Raw genomic sequence first — 25,266 nt, 5'->3', positions numbered from 1 at the left:
GGCACCAGCTCAAGTAAACAGCCATGTAAGGGAAAGCAATACGGACAGGAAAATTATTCAACAAAGCAGCTAGCAAAGGTCTAGAATAAAGGGGAAAAAAAAGGGTAGCAACAAAAGGAAAACCAACGAAGTTGCCTGATAGGAATGACTTGGCAGGCCACAAACAGAAGCAAACTTACTGAAAGCTGCTTTGTCCATGACCCGCTCCCATGGGCTCGGAGGGCAACTTTTACTCTGGTTCCTGGAGATGGCAGCTCATAAGGCAGGTCCTGCTGATCAACTCTGTGCAGAAAACAAAGTTTCAGAACTCAGTGCAACATCTCCTTGCATTTCCCATACCTCCTCCCCCTGGGGCCGTTTCGCCCAAACTCCCAGTCAAGTACCCAACTTGACGACTCTTAATTAAAATTCGCAATTTGTTTGACTACAAGTCTAAACTACTCCTTCCCCTTGTAACCTGTGATCTTACTGTCAGTGAGTGAGAAAAATACTAACATTTTACATAAAGGCTCAAACAGGTGTAGCCTCTAGTGGGGGCTATAAAAGACCAAATATTTTTGTCTACAAGGTAAGTACGTTCCTGGCAGGAAACCAGATTTTTCAGTAATTTTGCTAAACAAAAGCATCTGAAGATTCTGCATCAAATGCTGCTGAATGTTTGGGTTTTTTTGTTTTAAATGTAACACACTCTCATGACGTTTGCTACCCTGCATAACTTGGGGCGTTACCTGTGAAAAAGGGACAGAGGCAGACAGCTTCAATGGCAAAGAGACCACAGGATTTCCTAAGGGAAGAGTTACCAGTTGCACGCACTTTCAGCTCCTGAAATTTAGAGAGAAGGGAAGGGCCAAAACTTATCAAGAATTCACTTCCACTAATCCTATCAGGCTCTGTCTCTAGATGTGATGCAGGAAATAGCATCTCCTCTCTTTGCCCTTGGTCACGCCAAAAAGGAATAGGATCAGCAAATAATGCTACAAATAGGCAAGAGAGGCTACCAACAATTAATTAAAATTGATTATATCTCTAATACAGCACTTTGTCTTAATTCCTTAAAAATGTTTTTGCAAGCCAGAGTTTTCAATAATTTAAAATTATTTCACACTTAGAAGGGAGAAAGCTGAACCCCTCTAAGGCAATCAAAGAGAACAGATACACATCCACAGGAAACTCATCCTCTTCAGTAATACAGTAAAGAACACACATTTTTCTTCAAAATTTTATTTCAATTTAAATTATGGGGCCAGCCAGATTTTTTGGATAAGAAATGCATTTTCCTCAGGACAAATGAAATGCTACCATGGAAGTAGACTTACAATTCTATACATCTCTTTTTTTTTTAAAAAAAAAGGCAAAACCAAAAACCGCTCACATTTAAATAACTTTTAGTAATATCCTTAAGCCTTCAAGCAGATAAGAAACCACTTCCAGAACAACAGTTTTTTTTAATACAAAGAGCACGTCAAATGAGCTTTAATTTAAATACAACTTCTTTTCAAAAGCCAACATTCAAATGTTTCCACATATTAAAAAAGTCACCATAGCCATTGTTTCCAAGGCCTAATATAGAGTAAACTCTATCCCAGTCCAAATGTTTTCACTTCTTTACATATACAAACCTTTAGCACATCTACGTTTTTCTAGAGAGGAAGCCTTATATGTTATGGTGAGTAACTTGGCAAATAATGTTCTCCTCCACTCAGCTATGATAAACCAAAATATAATAGACTGTTAGTACTGAACTATAATACCACCAACATGGCCAATTCTGCCTGCCTGTGTAAGTGATCTTCAGTAAAAGCAAGCTATTTTCTTTCCTGTAGGCAAAATGAATCCGTTTGCAAAGGACACATTAAGAACCTTTAAAAGACCAATTATAATGTTAAGAGCAATTTTAAACAACAGAGTGAAAACACTCATTTTTCTGGAGCTATTTGACCTCCCTTGTGAAGGCTTTCAAATCAGCTTAAACATCACTATACATGTTTCATCTTGCTGATTGCGCAGTATTTTAATTAGGAAGAGGACAGAAAGCAACAAACATTTTCTATAGCATTCTCAATCAGATTCAGCCATGCAGAATTTGAACTTTCAGCCTCCAATCCATAAGTTTGCTTGGTTGTGATCTTAGCATTACTATATGATGGATAGATATAATTCTAATAACATCATTTAGCTATACTTAGTAGATTCCTTTTGTATGGTCACAGTAACAAAAACATGGTGCAAAATCAGTTGGTTTTTTTTATAAATACTGATAGTTTGCAGCATTAAAGAACAAAATCAACAAAATTAAATAATTTTGTTACACTAGGACATCTATGAAATTGTTTCTTGAAGTTGGAGGGAATTATATCATTCACTTTCACAACTACCGTACTGAGTTATTTACTGTAAGAAAGAAATGATGCACTGCAGGCTCCCTAGAAGTAAGAGGAATTGACACTAATTTAGCATAATCTTTGCCATTTGCAGAGCTGCTGAACACAATGCTAGTTTAATTGAATAAGGCCAATATTATCCAGTAAGAATGTAGTATAAAGGGTTCCAGTTCTCTATTTCAGCCTAGCCTAATTGATGGCACCCCATTAGATAAGTGAATACAAAGAATTTGTTTGGGTGTTTTCTCCTTTTAATGCTGCAGTACTTAAGATTGTTAAATCAGCATTTCCATGTGATCTGAAGTATTCAATTACATATGAGCATTCATTTTGCAAAACTTAATATTAGGTAATAGTTACAGACTAATACAATAACATTCCTCTGCTGTACAAATTAAATCATATTTTAAAGAAATGAGCAGCCTAGGAGTTATATACAAAAGAAACCAGCAAGCATTGTTGAAATGAAATGCAAAATGTCACTGCTAGGTCTACTGTCTGAAATACCTTTAAAGTAAAATTAACAAAAACCCTTAGAACATATTTCCAAGTTTACAAGTCAATTCTCAGAAAAATCAAATCTTGTCAAAAAAAATTCTATAAAGCAGTGAAAGGCATATATACATTTTCCTTAGGAACCTTGAGATTTCGCCCTTTTAAAAGTTGCTAAGTTTCAATATCAGTTTATTTGCAAGACAACTGTTTATCCCAATAAGCCACATCTTAGATACATTTCCCCTTTGATTACAAATAAAGCACTGCGCATTTTTTTTTAAAATCAAGGCATATAATCTTATACTATGGTGCCAGGTACGCACAGGTCACATTGTGCTCATATCTCAAACAAGGTAAGTGCAAACATACAGATTTATTCAGATTTGCAAGCATGCAACCTGTTACTTAACTACATTAATACCTTCTCTCCTAAACCAAACTAGTATCTATATGTTTGCTTTCACGAACCTAGAATCTTTCTTTTCAGGACTCCTAAAACAAGCAGTGTCTTTGAATTCTGAAATGACACAAATATCAAGAAAGTCCACATTGTGCAAGAAAGCAGCAGCTATGTTTTTCAACTTGGACTAAAAAAGAAAAGAGAAAAACAAAAACCGTTCACTGAACAGCAGATTAGCAGTAATGTTCCTCATGAATCGATAAGAGTGCCTGATGCTGAATATCTAACAGCAAATGCTGAATTTGGGTTTAATATTTTAAGGGTTTATTGGAGATTAAGCTTCTTGCTGTGCTGGTCTCTTCAAATCCCTGATCTGTTTAACTAAATACGTCTTCTCATCATTAAATTGTTCATCCTCGGTCCTGTCATTCTGAAACTTGCTGAGGAACTCAATAAGTTTGGTCTGGTTCTTTAGAAGGATGTCTAATATAGGCTGTGTCTTGTTAGGATTGGCTACAAACACCTACAAGAAAATAAAAGGCATTTAGCATAACAGTAGGAAACAGAAGATTTAAGTTAAAAAACATACCTAGACAACAAAACACTGATGACAGTAACTTAAAATGATGTTTTAATTATTCCATATTCCAGTATCTCGGCAGAAAAATAATGGAGTAAATGCAAGTTTTAAAATAAAATTACTCTTTTTTTTAAATTATTAGAAGCTGAACACCAGTACCAAAGTAAATTCGTGGTAGGTGATCAGCCACAACACCCTCTGCAAAAACCACTGAAGACCCTCTGCAAAACCACTGAAGACACCTCACCATTAAATGCTGTAGCAAATGCATGGTTTCATATTATATACAGCATCAGATTTGTATCAAAGTTCACTGAAAATATATATATTTTTATACCTCAAATTATATCTCCAAGCTTTTAGCTATTTGGTTGTCTGCTGCTAAGTCAGAACGTATCTGTTATAATGTGCAAACTACAATTTAGGCTTTGAAATTTAGATGACTTGACTAAAATACTGCTATCCTTCATAGATCATGCAGCATGATGAAAACACTTTTGAACTCCAAGATGCTTCATGATTTCACATGAAATCATGCATTCCTCCTTACCTTACTGCGCTTCATCTTTCTTAATTCCAAAATTTTCTGAGAGAGGTTACACTGACAATCATATGAAAGTCCCTAAGTGGTTTCGAAACAATTTTCAAGAGATACAAAAATAGCTGTTTGTAAGGATGGATCATAATAAAGACAAACATTAGCTCGCTCTCTATTTAACCACTTAGCACACATTAAGATAAGCTTCATTTAGGCTCAGCTAAGTAGTTTACTCAACTGAACAACTTCTGGTGGGGTTTTGTTGTTTCTTTCACTGTGGGTTTTAAACATACCTTAAACACGTGAAAGGCCTCAAACTGAATGTTACGACTCTTGTCTCGTAGAAGGTTCATCATTAGTTTGAGATTTTCAGGTTTACTGATGTACTTCGTCATAATTGTGAAGTTGTGTCTGTCCAACAACAATTCACCAAGAAGCTAAAAGTCAAAAACAAGCCCGAATGAACAAATGACTGACACTGGACATAAGAAACAACTTTTTCATAAGTGCTTTGAAACACTCTGACGAGTTGACACCAGTCTATAAATACAGTAACAAAGAACTCAAATGTCCGGAATTTCTAAGTGCAGGGTGCATTTTCCTCTTATTTCGATGATGCAGTTTCTCCTTTTTCTCAACAAGTGAAAAAACTGCCTTTTGCTCCCCCCTTGCTATGAACTGGAATTGAAAGAAAAGTCTTTTTCATTCTTTTTTCCCCATGATTTCATTATTTTTTTCATTTATACAGAAGCTATATATCACCAATAAGAATGTGGTTTTAAAAAACAAAAACCCAAACAAACAAAAAAAGAGTTAGTACATCAAATGAGAAATATTCACACTTCTTTTGCTACCTTCTTTGTCCAGAAGGCAGTAAAAGGATATTCCCCACAAGTACTGCCCTTGCTACAAGTTATGTATTTTGTTTACATTCACTATTTCTGACCTACTTGAATGTAAGATTAGTATTGCTCTAGTCACACCATGTGAATCTGTATTAAATTATTTAAATGTGTCCAGATTTACTGAAGGAAAAAACCCAACAAAAATAAATATAGTTGCATATAGCCATTCCTGCATAGGGACAGAAATGACTTGGTGTGTGCTAGACACTAAGTAATGGAAGGACTGGACTAAAGAAAACTAGCTGATCCCAAGAATGAAAACATATGAAAAATTAAAATAAACACTATCCAAGGCAGTTACTGAAGCCATTTCAATTAAAGTCAACCCACCTTGAAATTAAAGGAATTATCTAACTTTACATTTAAGAAGAAAATAAAATTGCCTTACCTTAAGTGACTGTCTCTTTGTCACATAATTTTCCGAATGAAGTAACTTCTCATATTCACTGAAGAACTAAACACAGAATAAAGAGAAGGGTTAGGACCTTTCCAAGTGTCATATGCACTCTTTTTGCAAATGATTATAACAAACTGGAGAAGATGCAAATCCATAACAAAAATGTAAACAAAACCTGAAATCTCAGTAGGTTCCTGTAAGTTGCTACTGCTTAAACATTGTATATGCTTTAAAAAACAATTATTTACTCTTCTAGGAGCCTTTAATGTTTAGATTGCAATATGGTGGAAGTATTTATCTCATTATTTCTTAAACTGTAATAGTTCTTGGTACTGAACACTGTTCATTGATTTCAGGAGTCCGCAGCAGGTGGAAGAGGGCTATCTTGTATTCTTTGGTTGTTATGGGTTAGTACGGACAAAAGAAAAAGACAAGGAAAGGGTTCCCTCTAGTGGAAAAATCAGATCTAGTCTTCACAGAACTAGATTTCTGCTGCCTTCTCTTGTTTGAACACCTTTCTACTTTCAACAATAAGGTCCTGATCTTAATTTTACTGCTTGGCAGAAATTACTGTAAGTTCAAGTGGTTTAATATTGTATGTAGATTTTCCAAAACAAAGCTAAACAAGGAATGAAAATACTGATTTCTTCAAATAAGCTACACAGCACTAGAAATTTCTGAATATTAAAACATATCTGCTCACCCTATCATAATGCTGTTCCAAAAATTCTGCACTTAGCAACTTGTGTCTTGTAAGCAAATCCTGTAAAAGAGCACAAACCCAATATTTTTACTAAAATATTTAAACAATACATATACATTCTCATTAAACAGTAAGTACACGTAAGACATCCAATAGAAAATTTTGCAACTGCACTAAATGAAGAAATTTAGGACATGAATGCCGTTACCTGGACGTTGCAAAGAATCTTGGCATCACTTAGGAAAGGTCTGCTACATGTTATGTTAATTCACACAGGCAAATAGCCTGTGGAATTATCGCTGAAGAATGCCATTTATGGATTAAGGCTATGCTCTGCACAGAACTATACACAATCAAGGTTAAGACCCACTGATCAATATTATGCTTATAGTCCCATAACTGGTTGGTTTAGGACAGAAAAAAAATTCCCCAGACAAAGCATTAGCATCAAATATACTCAGGTTTGTAGCAGAATGAAAAGGAGTTTGCTCACTTGAGGAGCTGGAGACACAGATTTGAAAGTCCCTGGAACGGAAGTGCACATATATTCAGCTAACACATGATAGTTTAAATCTTGCTTTCTGGAATAAAAGTTATTTGGAACATAGTATATATATATTCAAAGGAATGTCTTGCATTCTGAGAAATAAGGAAGAATAGTGTCCAGCTTACCCATTTGCATTACACCTAGTTTTTTTCCTTCTCCCTAGTTCTGTTTTGCCCAAGAATGTAACACACAACATCTGGGTTCACATAGCAGAGAACTACAGAAATAGTAAGTCAAATGTTGTAGGTAAATTACCTTGAATGTGGCAAATGCATCCGAAGCAATGTCAAATGTTGACATTTCCACATATCTGAAGAAATCATAGAATTGTTCTGACCACAAGATTATTTTAGCAAGTGGTTCATGCCTGATGCATTCTCTAAGCATTATTCCACAATTTAGAGCAATTTCTGGAGATTCGTACCTATTTGAAAAAAAAAAAAACAAAACCCAAAACAACCAAAAAACAAAAAACACACAACAAAGTTTCGTTATAAATACTTTCACAAGTTAGCATTGCAGCACCCCACTGCTAATTATGGTTTTCAGTGCCATAAACAAAATTTTGGAAAACTAGAGGTACTTATTAAACTCCACTTATAAATACTTCTAGGAAATATTAATGAAATCATTGCCAGTTAAATGCAAAATTATAGCCAATACAAATGACTTTCACAAACTAAGAAACAAGACTACATAAAAAGATTTTCTTAATACTCAAAATCAGTTTTCTTTTTTCATATTGGTGGGATTGCAGACATCTGGAAAAGCAATGATTTCTGTCTTGAAAGCTGTTTGCTTAAACGTAACAGCAATTTACATAAAACCATCCATAATATGAGCATCAAGGGTTAGTAATACTGGACATAAATTCATGTCTCCTCTTTCACTAAACCATTTTTCAGCATCACTGGCTACTCTACATATCACAGGCTTCAAGCTTGAAATGCTGACAACAGTGTCCTCTGGCTGCAAGGACAATATTGAACACCTTCTCTGCGCCTGAGTCTTTATTGCCTCAGGCAAAGTATCTGCACCTTCTTACAAGAGACCTCTGGAACACATCCATCACCAGTTTGATGGAAGTGATGACACCATCCCTGATGGCTTCATTTAGATATTGTCGCTACATATTCTTGGCAGGCTTTCTTGCTCAAATACCACAGGGTTCTCTCGGCTGATTTTAGCATATGCCAACAGCAGCTGCCAAAATCTCACAACTGTGTGTTTAAGACACATTTGATAGAAATACACCTTTGTACTTGCTACTACCTCCTCGTTTTCCCAAGCAAGCTCATAGCAGGACCCTGGAAGAAGATGGGACTGCCCTTCCAAACCAAGAACTCATCTCAGCCTGCAATATAAGCTACCCCAGTCTACAGAAAAGTTAGTTAGTGTGGCCAGCAGGAGCAGGGAAGTGATTGTCCCCCTGTACTCAGCACTGGTGAGGCCGCACCTCGAATACTGTGTCCAGTTTTGGGCCCCTCACTACAAGAAAGACATTGAGGTGCTGGATCGTGTTGAGAGAAGGGCAACAAAGCTGGTGAAGGGTCTGGAGCACAGACCTTATGAGGAGCGGCTGAGGGAACTGGGGTTGTTTAGTCTGGAGAAGAGGAGGCTGAGGGGAGACCTTATCACTCTCTACAACTACCTGAAAGGAGGTTGTAGTGAGGTGGGTGTTGGTCTCTTCTCCCAAGTAGATAGCGATAGGACGAGAGGAAATGGGCTCAAGCTGCGTCAGAGGAGGTTTAGATTGGATATTAGGAAAAATTTCTTCATGAAAAGGGTAGTCAAGCATTGGAAGAGGCTGCCCAGAGAGGTGGTGGAGTCACCATCCCTGGAAGTGTTCAAAAAATGGGTAGACGTGGCACTTTGGGACATGGTTTAGTGGGCATGGTGCTGTTGGGTTGATGGTTGGAATGATGATCTTAGAGGTCCTTTCCAATCTTAATGACTTACTTTCATTATAAATAATCCAGCCACCAAGCCAGGAAACATGAAATTGCTACTGTACCCTTAATTGGTTTAGTGATGGACTTGGTAGTGTTAGGTTAATGGTTGGACTGGATGATCTTAAAGGTCTTTTCCAACCTAAAGGATTCTATGATTCTATGCATGCTCTTTCTAACTGGTTCTGGAGCAGTCAAAGCTTCTTATATACCTTCCTGCCTCCCACCTGAAGAATCTTTCATCCTATACCATTGGAAGCTAATTTAAATTCAACAGAATAATTCAGGAGTAAAGCATCATTGTGCATACTAAGCACTAAATATATTACCATACAAAAACATTTTCTTATGAATTAATTTTTATGTTAAATCCTGCAATACTCTCCCATTTAACTTGTCATGGAGATTTGAAATCTACTGAACTTCTTGCAACTCACCCCATAGTTTAAATTTACATAAATTTCACTCAGTTGGATACCAGATGTAACATTTAAGTTATTAACGCTAACTAAATGCCCATTTCAAACATCCTGACTTATGAATATGTGTTTCAACAAACCCTGTCAGAATAATGCTCTCTGGACAACACAGGCTGAAAATTAGGACAAATGTGTTACAGCCCTCATTCAGTCACATATCAATGAGAGCATGCTGAGAATGTAGCTTCATCTCTCTGCACTTCAAATGTCTTTGCCTCCTTCTGTAAGTTATTTTGAAGAAGTACTGAATCAATGTTTTCTTTTGTGTTATGCCACAATTAATAATCCTTTTGCCCCTCTAACATTTAAATCTCGTTTCCCCTAAAATCAGGGCTGTAATGCAAGGGAAAAAAAAAACAACAGAGCACTCCTGGCAGATGACTGTACACCTTACATTCGTACAAACTGAAGCAAATATTCCATACTGCTTCTAGTGCTAAACCTTTGGAGTCAGAATGAAACTAAAAGATGTAAAACTCCTGCTTTCTCCACAGAGAAAGTTTCTTGTATGATCCATTTTCCAGTGGCTTACACAAATGGCCAGGATTAAGTAAACATAGAGATAAATACAATAAAATAGCCTAATACGCCACGTATGTGGCAGGTTAGTCAGCATCTCTAATTGCTACTATCAACTAGGGAGAGGGAAAAGGAAAAACACAGTAAAGCTTCCTGCTTAAATGTTGAAAAATATACTTGATTATCCTGTACATCTCAGTGCTACCAACATAACACAGGCAAGTACCTCAATGAGAAGCATGGCCTTTTCATACATCCTCTAGCTATCCCAGTAGGTAGAAGAAGTAGTCATCAACTGCAGTAAGCTTACCCAGCAGCTTTAACACAAACTATAAAACTAGTATTTGAAATAACTGCATTTTTTTAAATGGTTTATTAGTATTTGATGAACTTTTCTATCCCAAAATAACACCCTGGAAGTGCAATTTTCAGAACTTTCTTAGTTAATGTTATTACAAACATGAACAATTCTTTTCAAATGGAGAGAGCACATCGTCGATTTTTTTTTTTTAAATCTTATTTTAACACGAAAATTTTAACACCTTTCTACTTTCATGTGTTTGAGACCCACAGCTCTACATGTGCAACCACATATTCAGTATGGAATGATTCTCCGATATCCAGCACACCAAATAATACAAGAATAGAGGCAGAATCAGCCACCTGGCACGCACCATATGCCCCAAATCATTCTTTGGTTGGTCAAGTTTGAGTTGGTGCATTTGTGTCACTACAGGAATATAAATCACTATGAATAAAAAGTCTAAAAGCAAATCAAGACCAGAGGATAGGACAGAAAACTGGAAATGACAGTGGTTAAAGGAAAAAACCAGCCTTTAACTCTTGATGAAGGAGTAGGTTCACAAGGAAACAGTTTAAATAGAATCAAATAGTATTCTGAAAGGAAAATGCCTGCACTACCCCAGTAAGAATATTTTAGATTACTAACAGTTCTCAATTTTCAGTCATATTTCATGCAAAAGTATATTTTTGGTGGTTTATTACTCAAATTTTCCTTTACTTAGGGGAATTACAGGCTCCCCCCCCCAAAAAAGCCCAACAAAAAAATCAAACATACTGCAAAGGAAGAAAAAACATTTCAGAACTCACTGCTTCTCCGTGAATTTAAAAACTTCTTACTTCATGTAAAACCATATTTATGCTTCACAGTGTACATACCCTTTTAATAGCATGAACAATATATTCTGTTGAGTGCAGATGTATTCAACTGTGGGAGTTCTTGTACCAATTTGCCGTCTGAGAATGTTGTTGAAAATTTGCGCAACATCTTTTTTGCCCTGTCAAAAACATTAGCAGTTGAACACATAATATTTAAGTCCACTAGGCAAGTAACAATTAAACATTATCATCACCTCATGCATTCATACCGTGTGAGTTCTGCAGTTCAGTCAGCCTCTGTACTCTGATCGTAAAGAGATCAAATATTCTCTTTCTTTATACCCATTTCAAATATGCCAAAGCACTCAAAACATTACATCACGTTGCAGCAAGATCACGGGTAATTTACATTAAGTAGTAAAGCCAGTTGATGTTTCATCAGATACTTCTATGTAACATCAATCTCCTGGGCTTGTTTTATACTTGTTTTTGCTAATAACATACCAGTTTTTAACTGTGCTCTTGCCTGCAAGTGTGTTTCTTCAATACTCCATTACCCTCTCCCCTTGCCTAGGAAAACGTAATGCCACCATTAAGAGTGTGCAGAGCATTTCTGACTGCAGTGTTAACACACAACTTAAAACTGTAACTTATGGAAGTTAAACAAGTAAATAAAAACTACAAAGAGAAATCATCCACTGACTTAAAATGCAAGACTCACATTTTTCAATAGACAAAAGAAGTATAAATAAGACCAAGATGCTGGAATTTAGCACAGATTATACACAAGGCTAGCACCAGACAGTATAAAAGGAGCTGGGAACGTTCTCTGTTGAATATATACACATCTCCTATTTATTTCTTCTGTCAGACCATAGCTAAAGATGACAAATTGGTATGGGTATCTGACAAAAAGCTTATTATAAATATAAGTACTTTTTACTGTCATTCACATACACCATTTAAAAGCCAGATTTCTGCTATTAACTTTCCATTTTGGATTGCCATGAAGGCAACTTCAGAACTATGCGTTATCGGATCTACTCCAGAAAAAGCTTAGGCAAACTTGTATTAAGCCTGGACTTGCAAATAAAGGCCTACTAAGCAACTCCTGCTGAAGGTTCTCTGAATGTTATACACAAAAAACATACATAGATAATGTTTCTTAACAATCTCTAGCTGTACTATAAATCCCGAGCAACAACAGCAAGCTTTTGAGTGAAATGCAAGGCATATTTAACTAGCAAGAATTTTAAAAACAACAGCAATTATTCAAAATTATTTCAGTTTGCTAATCAACATCAAGAAGACTGCCTAAGAAAAAAATTGAATGTTTATAAAAATGTAGGACTGTAGTTTTACAAATGGCATGTTTGTGAATTACCATGGACAGTTTTGTTAGAGTGTTGTTTTCAGGATATAAGAGTTTGTTTGTAAACGCTTGTTTTCTCAATTACAATTCCATTGAAAGCCCGCCCAAAGCAACACCAGAACTCTTTGTTCTGAAATGAGTAGAGCAGTGTTTCCAGAAATTGCTTTACTCAAACTCCACATAATATAGTCATCAACTCTCATTCACTAACATTGCCAATTTTGCGCTGGATCTCACAACTTGCTTTGGATTCACCAGCAAGAACAGCATTTCCTTATTATGCACATAATTGAACTGATAGTGGTACACAGTAATACCAAAGCTAGTTATTGTTAAAAGGATGCATTGCTAAGTGATCTCATGGCCTAAGAACAGCAAACAGACACTGAACCCTGTGCCAATAGTCACGGCTGCAAGAGGTGAGAGGGCCACTGTGCTAGTATTGTCTTCCAAGCAGAAGGATTCAGGCTCCCTTATGCAAAAGGCGTTTTTGTTTTTTAGTGTTTTCCTTCATTTAAAAAAACAAGAACAAAAAATAACAGTTCCGCAAGGGATACTATCTCTCCTACAGACACACTAATGCAAACCTGCAGGAGATAACTGGCAAGTTTCTAAGACTGGTAAGTAGATGGTTGGGTTGACTGCTTTACTTGGAAAGCAAGCTTCCAGATAAGGGTATCATTTTAAAGAGGCCGTTACATACAGCAAGGCCTGGACAGTCAGTCAGTTTCTCAATTAAAACATTACATTTGTTACTTTTATGGGGTTTTTTACCATACTATTCAAATTCAAATACATTTGAGACAGTTTAAGAGTGAACAGTCCCTGTCTATTAATTAGCTGTCTATTCCTGTTCTACAAGGAAACCTTCTTCAGGAATTAGAGTGACGTTTTGGGGGGGGGGGGGCGGGCAGTGGGAAGACATTTCCTTCATTGTTGAATGACCTGAAGCTGTGGTGGGGCACCAGAAGGAACAAATGCTAGACCAACTCTTCAAGTTTAGGAACCAACAGGAAATCAAGTTCATATCTCCATCGGTAATGGCGAAATCCTTTCCAATGCAGTAAACCCTCAAGCATAGAGATTTGGGATATCAAAGCCAACATTTGATTGACTTTGTAACAGCTGGGAAGCTAGTGTGGGTTTGGAGCACAGGTGTGCTGACATTAATTCTAGGTAACAACAATAGCTGGACAGTCTGCCAGATCCCATCCTTAAAAAGCAGACATGGTCCAGCCTAGAAAGCTGTGTGAATGACTTGTTCTCTCTCAAGGGGGAACCGTCATATCCTCGTGTAACAAAGCAGCAGAAAGTCCACAAGCAGGAAACTACTCGCAATCTTTTCAAGTCCCCTTAGAATAAAATGAATAGTTCTCCTTAATGAGAGCAAGCCTGTACAAATTGTTATCATTCTTCATTACCAGGAGATAATGAAGGTTTCCTTCGCTAATAATGAAGCTGAGTAAACATCAAGCTGATAAGAATCTAGAGGTCAGCAGAATCCAGATGACGTTTCATGATTTCCTTTCTTCAGCAATTAAAGGCCATCACATTTCAGCATTCCCTCTCAGCTTTCCCAGGTCTCCTTGCTTATTTAACAACCTGAATGTTTTATATTTGATATAAACAGTTGTTTGGGTAAGGAAAAAATACCACCATATTAAAATTAAACACAAATCAGAGGGAGTTATGGGTGGGGTGGAGGGGAAGAGAAGAAAGAACAGGGAAGAAAGCTATTGTGTTTTGAATGTCAACCTACAACTTAAACTGTTGTGTTTGCATCATGAACAACTTGTTCATGAACAATACCATTTTTAAACAACCTTAAGTGGGATGGTCTTTACGGTCAAGGCTGTGGAATGAGATACATGGGTTTTCCTAGACAACCACACGCTTCTTGCAGGACCTCAGGGAAAATAGGAAAATCCAATTGTACTGCAATTTCTTTTAACTAAACAGGGTGATTTTTCACTATGGCACCAGGAAGCTAAATTATTCCATGTGATGTGCTGACAAATGCCAGATAGAGGTTTGTGTAGAGATATGTTTGAACACAAATAAGTATTGCTATTTTGAAGTCATCAATAAAAACTTGGGTTTCTTGGGTTTTTTATGAACAGAAAAAACATCAGGAAAACAGAAAAAAGGCTGCATCACTTGTTTCTAATGGGAGAGAGAAATAGTGGACTGTTATTAAAACTACCAGCTTTACCTTAAATATTTAAAATTCTTCATAAATGCTACGATAATTCTCTTACTCTTCCAAGCAATTTAATTTAACAAGATGAGAATACAGACATGCCTTGTAGTATTATAGCTTGTGTTCACTATGGTATTTCTACTAAGAGATTAACCCTTCTGTGCACACAATTAAGAACTACTCCATAATTTTAACAGAACTGTGATCATCAGGATTAGAGGTTTACCTACTTTGATTCTGTGTGGTTTATGTGCCTAAATTCACAGATTTCATATTCTATATTTGCTTAATTTTCTAGGTAGTTAGGAACAATGAGTTCTCTATCTAATGGTTCTGGTCCCAGCCAGAAAAAATAAGGTGAAGATCGAGAAGATGTCTTAACCAATTAAAGTGGCAGGAATTCAGGTGTGTCTATTTTAACATATACAATGTAAAAAGTATCAAACTTCTTTTCTTACCTCAAAATCAATTAGCTGCAAGTCAGCTACTAGGGTACTAAGAAGACCACTGTTGTACAGCTCTTGAGCAAGCTGTGCCACAGCTTCTGTCTGTGGTTCTTTTTCATTTGTGCCATACAAGATTTCTTTCATGGCAACAAGGTTTTTTGAGACCTCCTCAGTGGCCTGAAGAAAATGGGAAAAGACTACAGTTAGAGCACAATGTAATTTGTCTTTGTAACAGTACACTCTATTATTCTTATAATCTGCAAACTTCCGGCGGGGGGCAGGGGGGAATCAGGAAATGACAACTTGTTTAAAAAAAAAAAACAAACCAGATAATCTTTCTGCAAAGAAGTCTGTTATATGTTATTTAAAAAAAAAAAAGCAGAGGCAAGACACACACAATTTATTTGACAAGTTACCAAAAGTACAAATCTCTTCCTTTTTACTGCCTTTAAACTTCCCATTCAAAAATCCCCTAAAGAATAGCAGTGGGATGAGAAGAATCTGACAAAACTTCCGTTCTCTAAAACAGAGGTATGCAGGATCAGATAGGAAAACGTGACATGGAGACACATGCCTGTCTCTAGTGAACTGCTCAGAGAGACCAAATGTACCCCTCCTACAGATTTCGCACTCATCAGGTTTCGTCAAATACTAGGCCCCCATTCCAGTGGGGATGAAATTTTCCCTGTCCAACTAACAAAACCTCAAAGAGAACCTCCTTTAACTTTCAGGTTATCTCAGTATACAAGAATAAACTGGCAAACAGACCCAGAAAGAGGTGCACTCAAAAGAACACAGTGATACAGGAGACAATTAAAAGTCTTAAGATGCTTCCATTTGAAGTTCATCTTACGGAAGACAGACAGGTCTGACCTCTCACTTGGGGAAGCCAGCGTAAGGAATTCCTAAGTTGCCGTGAGGGGCTGGAGCAACATTTAGCAGTGGAAGGAGAGTTATCTCATGAGTAAAACTAAAAAAAGAAAAAAAAAGATCAACAAGAACTCTTCTACACACCCACTTCTGGATCTTAAAACACAGTTATCTTGGAGAAAAAAAAACCTACTCCTTTCAAAATATATGTTTACATAGCTTAGGGGCAAAACGCTGAAAATGATCATCATAAAATAGCCAGTTTAATTATATTGTATTAGTTCTTCATGTGCCTAAAAAGTATGAATGGTTTGTAAGTGCACTAATTTTTAGTAATTAGATGAACCTGCCAACAAGGTATGTATACACTTTAATGTAAAGTATTTATGCTTGGTAGCACATGGGAAATTAATGAAGTGAAAAAATTAACACTTTCTGGATATTGTCTGTCTTATAAGGGGTATTGCCTGTCTTATAAGGGGTATGTAAAAAGATTTCTCATTTGTGTGTTACATCTAGAGAGGCTTAAGATCAGCATGACCCATGCACTATTCAAGCCAAAGCCACTCCAGCTTTGCTAGGTATGCAAGTAAGGATCCCATGACCTTTAAGGAGGCTCCATATCGTTTTTAGGTCCTCCACAACTTTCCACTCCCCACTGCCTCTCTTTTCTTGCTAACTGCAGTTCCTAGTCCCAGTTGTCTCCTCCTTAATTGAAATTCCAGAGGATCTTCTGTGCACTGTTAGTAAGACAGCAAGAAGCAGGTGCTCAATATGACTGCTTAGATTCATGACAGCTCCTGAAGATGTAAACTGAGAAAGCCAGCTCACCATATTGTAATAGTACTACACCCCACAACTGTTCTATTTCTTTAAAATTCAGAAGAAATATCTCTTTACTAGGAAAAGAACAGGAACATGTGTCAAACGTGGAGATATGAAGAGATGCCTTTGAAGCACAGCTACCAAGAAAAGAGGAAGCAGCAATAAAAATGCTATTGCAGTTTGTCCCTGCACACTAATTTAGAAAGCAAGATGAAAGAGGAAGAAAGGCAGGAGTTCAAGTAGCTACCTAATTTTAAGTAAGACAGTGGCAATATTGAGGGCAAGCCTGCAATTAAGAAGAATGCCAGTGGAGAAGTTTTCATACCAAAACCCAAGAAGACAGAACAACCCCCAAAAAACTTTAATAATCACACTTAAAGGCTCTCCCTCACCACCACCCCAAGAAAGATGCTAGTAATGGAAATGCTTACAAACCAGACGGAAAAAAATAGTGTTTCCAAACAACGAGTGCTTTTTTTTTTTAAAAAAAAAAAAAAGCCTTCTGGCCTAACATGAACATACCACTCAGTAACTTCAAGAAGAGACACCAGGACTTTAATTTATTTCCCACGCTCTTCGCAACTGTCAAGACCATCTGAATGTGCTTCACTTGAACTTGGAATGACACACACCTTTAGTGAGAAGTAATGGTTAGAGACACAGACACATAGAACAGCTTAGGTGGGAAAGTCAAGTTGCTCAGGAGGTCATCAGGGTCCAACCACCTGCTCAAGGCAGGGCCAACCTCAACATCCTATCAGGATGATCAGACTCATGGCCAGCCATGCTCTGAACAGCTCCAGGAATGGATACTCCACAACCTCTCTAGGCAACCTGTACCAATGTCTGACCATCTTCATCATGAAAAGACACTTGCTTGTCATCACTTCAACTTAGGCCAAACTACCATTTCTGGATACATACTACAAATACAGAAATAGGAGGTTTTCTGAAAGTATTGTATCAACAACCAAGGCCTTTTGATGCACTACACTTCCATAAAATATGACATTTCTATGTTCCCCGCCTCTTCTACTCTAAAACTCAACATCAAAAGGACTAGAAATAGATTCTTACAAACTTTTTCTAGAATCTCTCTACTCTTCTGTATTGCATGAACTCTCTAACATATTCCAAACACATGATGTGTAGAGCTATTTTTGCCATTTCAGATGCAGAATGGAATTTACACCTGAAAATATAATGCTACATTAAATATCAATGTAAAGAGCTAAGTGAAAAACTAGTAAAAGAAAAAAAATCCAAAAAGACAAAAGAAGGCTAGCTAGCATTTCTTGCAAGATTTCCTAAGATGCTGAGATCTAAAGAATTGCCTAATGTGCTTCCTTCTTTTAACAGAACAAAAAAAATCTCTAGAGAAAAATCAAATGCGCAATAAAGTTCATCCAACAACCCATGATCAAAGGGACAGTGGAATTAATAATCAGACACCATATATATATAAAAAATATATATTCTAATATAATACATAAGCAGGGTATATTTTATATATACACACAGAATATATAAAATACTATTTTTAACACACATATGTATATATCTTTCATGTATTTTTATATATATATTTTCTCAGTACTGAGAAGCAGCAACCATGGAGCAACCTGAGTTTTAGAGAAAAATTCTGTGACAAGTCACATTCAAAATTCAGTGGTACCAAACAATCGGTAACATTTGAGGACAAGCCAGACTATAAATGTAAAATGTAAAGTAAAGAAAATAAACAAAGTACTTATTTCTCTATTTTTATCAAAGACAAGAAGGCAATTATTTAAAAATAAAATTAGACACCATGAAGTCACATGTATGATTGTCACACCAGAATCAGTTGCATGTCGTTATAGCTATGAACCATCATGGTATATTCCAGTCTCGAGGGTATTTCACAGATACTCCCAAAATTTACTGTTTTCTTAAATGCTAAGCAGTTCAAATACCAAATACTACATATAGACTTGTACAGCTGGAGTATTTGAGTTTTATGAAGCAACACTTGCCTTTACTTAGAAAAACAGTAGTAAAAGCTAAAGAACAGTCCTGAAGTATTTCAGGCGAGCTCAGCAGGCTCTGGGTCTACGGCTAGGGGTTCTATCCACATCAATAATGCAATTACATAAATTGCACCATTAATGAAAACATCAAAAAGGTAAACTAGCTATAGTTTTGAGCCTGTACTTGGTCAGTATTTTTACTAGTCTAGGGCAGCATCTATCATAAGTAACAAACCCCATTTTAATAATTCTATCTAAATTGACTGGATTTCAAAACGCTTACAAAAACATGCAATTCAGTAAATACATGATTATCTACATCAGTGCCACTAGTTTATTTTAAAGGCCAAAAATTATTTTCAGCAGACATCTGCACCAAGACATCATTAAAGAAAGGCTGAGAGTACTGGGTTTGTCCAGCCTTGAGGAAAGGCTTAGGGGAGACCTTATCACCATGTTCTAGTGTTTAAAGGATGGCTAAAAAGAAGATGGAGACTCCCTTTTTACAAGGAGTCACACGGAAAAGCCAAAGGGTAATGGGTACAAGTTACTGCTGGGGAGATTCCACTTGGACACAAGAGAAAAATTTTTCACAGTGAGAACAATCAGCCATTGGAATAATCTCCCCAGGGAAGTAGTGGATTCCCCAGTGTTGGACACTTTTAAGATTCAGCTGGACAGTGTGCTGGGTCATCTTGTCTAGACTGTGCTTTTGCCAAGAAAGGTTGGACTAGATGACCCTTGAGGTCCCTTCCAAACTGGTATTCTATGATTCTATGATTAAAGAGCTAAGTTCAATTAGAAGAGAAGTATTTCTTCTCACCCATTACTTCCAGAAGAAGCCCCAACTTTACCCTTTGAGTAACAGCCCCATGCAGAAGGCAAGGCAGATTACTTAACCTTTAGCCTTCCTTCAATCACAAATTAATTGTACACATGTGCATAACAAATTTAAAATTTTACTGCTTTGACAGCATTAACTCACTGAATGAAATCTGACCTACGCCTATGGCAACATGACATAATATTACAGTTGGACAGCTGAATCAAAATAGCATATTGCATTGTCATATAGTATACTGTCCGTTGTATAGAACTGGTAACTTAAAGAAGAGAGACCAAGCATGCCTGCAATAGTCAACCCACACAGGTTAAACATGGCTGAAACAATTATCCAAAAGCTAAAACCAAAGCTGTTCTGAGCAGGTTAACCCAAGGTCAGAGGGTAGGGAAGAACAAGTTTATTACATGAGTAAATATTTACCTTCACAACAGTAAATGTGTGCCACAAACCAAGTGAACTGGTAGTATAAAAATAAATGCTGATGTCAGCCAAAGAGGAGGAAGAGATGCGAATAAAAGACTAACTAATGGGCTAGATCAAGGGTAGGTCCCATTTATATGAAAGTTTTCCTTCCCCTTCCCTTTAGCCCCCCCTTTCTGAAAAAATACAAGTAATAGAAAACTAACAGCATATGTGATGAACACATTTTCAGTTATAAAGCACTTGTTATTTCAAGTTCCCCTTCCAAAATACTAACAGACAGCAAGCTATCGCCTCTATCCTAAGCACAAGACTGCAGCCAACAAGCAGCCGGAGTTGCGGCACACAAGGCAGACCGTCAGCAGCAAGATACAGCCCAGCTTTTACAGCCACTTCAGATCCCAGTTCCTAAGCAGATACTACGAACTTAAAGAACATTTCAAAATTACCTGGAGAACTACCTGGTTAATTTTTCTCCAGTATTCAGAGTTCAAAAAAAAAAAAGGTAGACTAACATGCAACCATAATTCACTTTCTGAATTTCAGATTTTTATTTATAAAACAACTTTTCCAGTATTACAGGGCACAATGTTTCGTAAATGACCAAGCTGCATCGTGATCACTACCATTGTTTTACATCTTTTGCTTTGAAGAATCTCTTCCATTGTGATTATAAAGAACATACAGGAACACACACTATCCAAGCTTTAAAAATCTTTCTTGCTTCATTTGCTCTTTCTTCCTTTCACAAAACATTAAAGGTTTTACATTTCAGTCTAAGCGCTGAAAAAAACTGAGGTATTCTGTTCAAACATAATTAATTACAATTTTGATTTCTAGGGAAAATTATTTGTCTAATTTTCTTACAAATCTGTACTTCCAAGTGTGTTAGGAAACTGCTGAAGAGCATGCTCTACATAGTACCAAACTAAATATTTTCATAACAGCATTGTGCTGCTACTGCATGGTAGGAACTACAGTGAACTACATATTAAAAACACTGTGGTACTGCAGTAGAAAAGTCCTAGTTTGTCTTTGGAACCTCAGCCAGCCATAAGGTATAAAACAAAAGGGCATTTACAATTCATTTCATTTTGTGGAAGAAATATTGAAAACAACAATTAAATGTTGAAACGTTCAGTTCACTTCAACATCTGCTGAAATTTTTTTTAGTCTAATCTACATACACATTTCAAATTCCATATGTTCAAGAATAAAGCAAATATGCAACTCTGTGTACTTAATTTTAAGAAACAAAGTAGCGTAGGAAAAGTAAGCATTCCCTGCACCCAAAAGGCTGTCTTGACCACAACATTATCAACACTGAATATGTACCATGCTGCTTAGCCTTGAAAGTTCCTTGTTGTTATTTGACAGGCTACAAAAGCACACCCCTGTATTAAACAGCAACAATGAAGCAGACATTACTGAGAGAGAGAGAGACCAACTGTATTTTATAGAAGTCTAATCACTACTAAAATGGAGCTATAAAAAAAGAATAACACTGGCATTCTTCTCCCCTTTTCCTAAAGGGTAATAACGTTTTGCACTTTATGTGCAGTGAGTTTTTCTATTTCTGTTCCACTACTAGCCACAGAACACACTCTTTCATCAGCACAGAATTCTTCTCCAAAGGAGGCTGGAAAGTTACATTGCAGAAAGGATCATAATAATAAAAGGGGTAGTGAAAGATAAAAAGATGCCTAAATATTGAGATACTGCTCAGACCCTTGCTGTCTTTTAACTCCAAAGTTACTCCAGTCATTTCTATAGACTGGATGGGAAGATGGGAGGAATTCAGGGTGTTTAATCAGAGCTGTACCCTCAAAGATGTGATGACTGGTCCATAAGATATTGAAAAACTTTCTCTATCAAACCAGCAAACAATCTGAGATAAACTGCCACAACCACCTTCATGGAAGTCTTGGCTTGCCAATGAAACAACTATTTCCTGAAGAATCTCTGTATGGAGATGTGGACACTGGTGGTGTGAATGTGCAGATTCATCAACTGGTCTCCTTTGTGAATAACGAGGATGACAGAGGCCAGTACTACCATACCCAGCTCAGCCTTGTGAATGTCAGTATTTAAACTTCCTCACATTTAACCTAGTGAATGGGTTGCCTTCTTTTCTCCTTTGAGCAGAATGTGTTGCTTTCTATACGACACAGGAGAAAAAATTCTACAGGCTTAGCACATTTTCTTGTCAAAGCAGCAGCCTCACATAAACGAGATCTTTAAAGAAGACGGAGGTATGGGATTAAAGGCCAGCAAGATGCAAATGGTATATAATAATCTTAGCTACAGCATCAAGAACACAGGCATGTGATACAGTGCACAGCTACGCACAATGGAATGAAGCTGGGTTGTTCCCCATTAGAGCAAAAAGAAAAAGACGACACAAAAGAGCACAAATTTTAAGATCAAGCCACATCTCCAGGAATTAATAACAAGGCTGAGATGAAGGAGGCAGTGCCATGTCTCATCACAGACTCTTCAGAATGCACCTACCCCTCCTCTCCTGACAGATGTCTTTATTAGAGGAAGAAGAAAAGCAGCAGCAAATGAAAATCCTCCCAGCTTCCACACAGGCCTGCACAACAGGCCACAACATTTTTTTCCTCCAGCAAGAGAGAAAAAAGCATCAGGGAAAAATACTATGGGACACTGCAAGAGACCTGGAACGTACCGTGCACTGGCATTGGGGTAGAAGATGCTGATTTTAAAGAATATCAGGATAAAGATGGCAATTCAGTTAAGACCCAGATTCTCCTGCACTTAAAGTAGTAGTGCCAAATCTAGGTGAAACTGGATGCAGAGAAGCTGGCCACACTCTGCTTAAAAATACCGAACATGAAAAAGATTGTGACTAACTCCTACACGTGACTCTGTAAGGATGCCAAGAATGGCACAGAACAGTTAAATAATGCTGGGAGAGGATCCAAGGAGGGTATCATAGCCTGCTTCAAAAGCTGGTAGATTGGAGAGGGAGATGTTTTGTTCGCTTGTTTGTTTGGTTTGGTTTTGGGGGTTTTTTGGAAGTATTGAAATCTGTGCCCTTGTGCTGAGTTTATCAGGGAAAACTTCATCTGAACAGTAAATACCCCTACCATACAAGTCACTATATGGGATGCAGCTTCACACAGGCTGAACTTTTAGTAAAGCTATCAAGACTACCAGTTGAGAAGCAAATGGCTGTCGACAGGTACAGATCCTGAAGTAGGAAACCATCCTATCTAAAAGAAGCTGCACCAGCACAGGAACTTTTCTCATCTTCCTGTGGGCTGAAGAACAGGCAAGGAAAGGTAAAAGCATATGCTCTAGTGACACCCACGGAGACAGAAAGTTCCTCAGTTTCAGTAAGAGAGACACTCTGCTCTGTGAACGTTTGCATGCACAAGCACAGACAGAACTACTGTACAGTAGTAAAGCCGCTACGGTGGACACGAGCACCAGAACACTGCATGGCTGTAAGCTGCTGATTAAAGAATGCAATGTGCTACATTTCCAAACAAAGTTATTTTAAGTATCATATCAGCTGCCAGTGGCATGAAAATGCAAAGCCAACCAACATGATACACACCTGTTCAAAGGTACATAATAACTTACCCTTTATGAGCATATGAAACCCAGAAATAATTCCTAATTGATTCAGTTTCAACAGCTGTAAATTTCTTTCTTTTTTCCCCTTTCAATTACTGTTTAGCAATTGGAAAGTCCCAACTGTACCTTTTCTGCCTTTTTGTCAGAGATATCTTGCTTTTCTAGAACTGCCATACTTTCCTTCAGGTTCTTCACTATGTCTGCAGGAGACTTGTGGGACTTGCCAAAAGGGAATGGCATGATTGCAAGCCACAAGGTCTTCTTTCTACAGCTCCTGCTTCACCTGGAAAAGACGGAGGAAAAAGGCATGTCAAAAATAGAAACATGAGGTCAGCATAACAACACACGTGAAGATCAAGAGAGAGTAGCAAAGGTATTCGTATGTGGAATAACCATCCTTGACAGCTGAACTAGAGCTTGGCATGACAAGCTTAAATACTTGCATTTCTCATTCTTTTCAAACACAAGATACAGAATCTAAGAACTCACATTAAGATCATTATCTTATGCTACAGGAACAAATTAAAGAGTACATTAATTACATCCAAAGCCACATACTGTACAAATGCCACATATGGGCAAGACTAACAAGGATAAATTATTCCAATTAATGCTGTCAAACAAAATGCCTTCTTATATTAGGTCTTTGACACACAAGTCATCATGTCTCAGTGGCTCTTCAATGACTGTCCAGGTACATGCTTTTACCCGTATTCACTCCATAACAAATGCAAAGTAGACCGCAAAGCTACAAGCATGATGCAGACAAGGCTACAGACAGCAGCTTATTCCTCTGTCAAAACACTTGGTATGTCCTGGCTTTTTCATATCAATACTATTGTAACTTCATACTGAAATATAGTCTCACCCCTGCTCATTTAATGGGAAACAAAATTTGTCACCAGTAGCAGGGATGTAAATAAGACACTTGAAAACATTAAAACCAAACACCTGATAGGTATCTTTTTCAAAAAGATAAAGCTTCTCTTACAGGAGCAATTTTCCTTCCCTAAAAACATTTGGCTCTTGAATCCAAATACATTCATTCCTCTGTGTATTTACATATGTTTGCTTTTACACACACACACACACATTCACTTCTGTGTACAAAATAGAAAAGTATTATTACAAATGAGTATACAAAGCTTTTGTTACTAAACACATACACCCCCATTTAAATAATAATAAAAACTTCTTACAAGTGAATTCCATAAAGCATACTTCTAGAACCCTAATCTAGACAGAAAAGAACAGGAAATCCTGCATTAAAAATGCTGACAGTGCTACTTCTGCTAGACACAAAAGACAGCTGAAGCTGACAGAGCAGAGATTTCACTGTCATTACAAAGAAGGGATATTACCCTGAAAGTTAGTAATTTCTATCTCCATACAATGTCCATGAAGTTAGTAACAAGTCAGCTATAACCAGTACATGTTAAAGTTTCTTATCTAATACCATGCACTTCGATCCTTGATTAAAATACCAGCTCATTCACCATGAACTCCAAAATGTTAATCCTGATCTTATTCAATCATGTTTTGATCAAGGATTAAAAATACCAATTTCATGCTATTTTTGAGTTATTTTTGATTTTTAACACAAACAAGTTGGGCTGGCCCAAGGGCAACAATTTAAAGGTGGAGAACAGAAGCACTCAAGATCTT

General features: G+C 37.1%; 1 protein-coding gene across 5 annotated transcripts in view; it reads right to left on the bottom strand.

The window, feature by feature from the left end:
- Nucleotides 1–1,337: 1,337 nt before the first annotated feature.
- The window catches only part of CAB39 (calcium binding protein 39), a 44,312-nt gene continuing 20,383 nt past the window's right edge, over nucleotides 1,338–25,266 (bottom strand). For 2 of the 5 annotated variants that reach the window (XM_075716621.1, XM_075716622.1), the window contains 8 exons: nucleotides 23,728–23,884; nucleotides 15,043–15,207; nucleotides 11,073–11,191; nucleotides 7,202–7,370; nucleotides 6,400–6,459; nucleotides 5,688–5,753; nucleotides 4,688–4,831; nucleotides 1,338–3,799 (listed from right to left, as the gene is read on the bottom strand). In XM_075716621.1, the coding sequence (XP_075572736.1) occupies nucleotides 3,611–3,799; nucleotides 4,688–4,831; nucleotides 5,688–5,753; nucleotides 6,400–6,459; nucleotides 7,202–7,370; nucleotides 11,073–11,191; nucleotides 15,043–15,207; nucleotides 23,728–23,841 (1,026 nt within the window). In that variant the 5' untranslated portion in view covers nucleotides 23,842–23,884 and the 3' untranslated portion in view covers nucleotides 1,338–3,610. Of the gene's footprint in view, nucleotides 3,800–4,687; nucleotides 4,832–5,687; nucleotides 5,754–6,399; nucleotides 6,460–7,201; nucleotides 7,371–11,072; nucleotides 11,192–15,042; nucleotides 15,208–15,903; nucleotides 16,001–23,607; nucleotides 23,628–23,727; nucleotides 23,885–25,266 lie in introns of those variants that run through there. The other 3 variants (XM_075716623.1, XM_075716624.1, XM_075716625.1) reach the window with 3 other exon arrangements.

Source organism: Pelecanus crispus, chromosome 9, assembly GCF_030463565.1.
Source record: "Pelecanus crispus isolate bPelCri1 chromosome 9, bPelCri1.pri, whole genome shotgun sequence".
In the NCBI taxonomy this organism is placed as follows: Eukaryota; Metazoa; Chordata; class Aves; order Pelecaniformes; family Pelecanidae; genus Pelecanus; species Pelecanus crispus.
The sequence above is the reverse complement of the archived record's forward strand: the minus strand, read 5'-3'. Positions and strand labels throughout refer to the sequence as shown.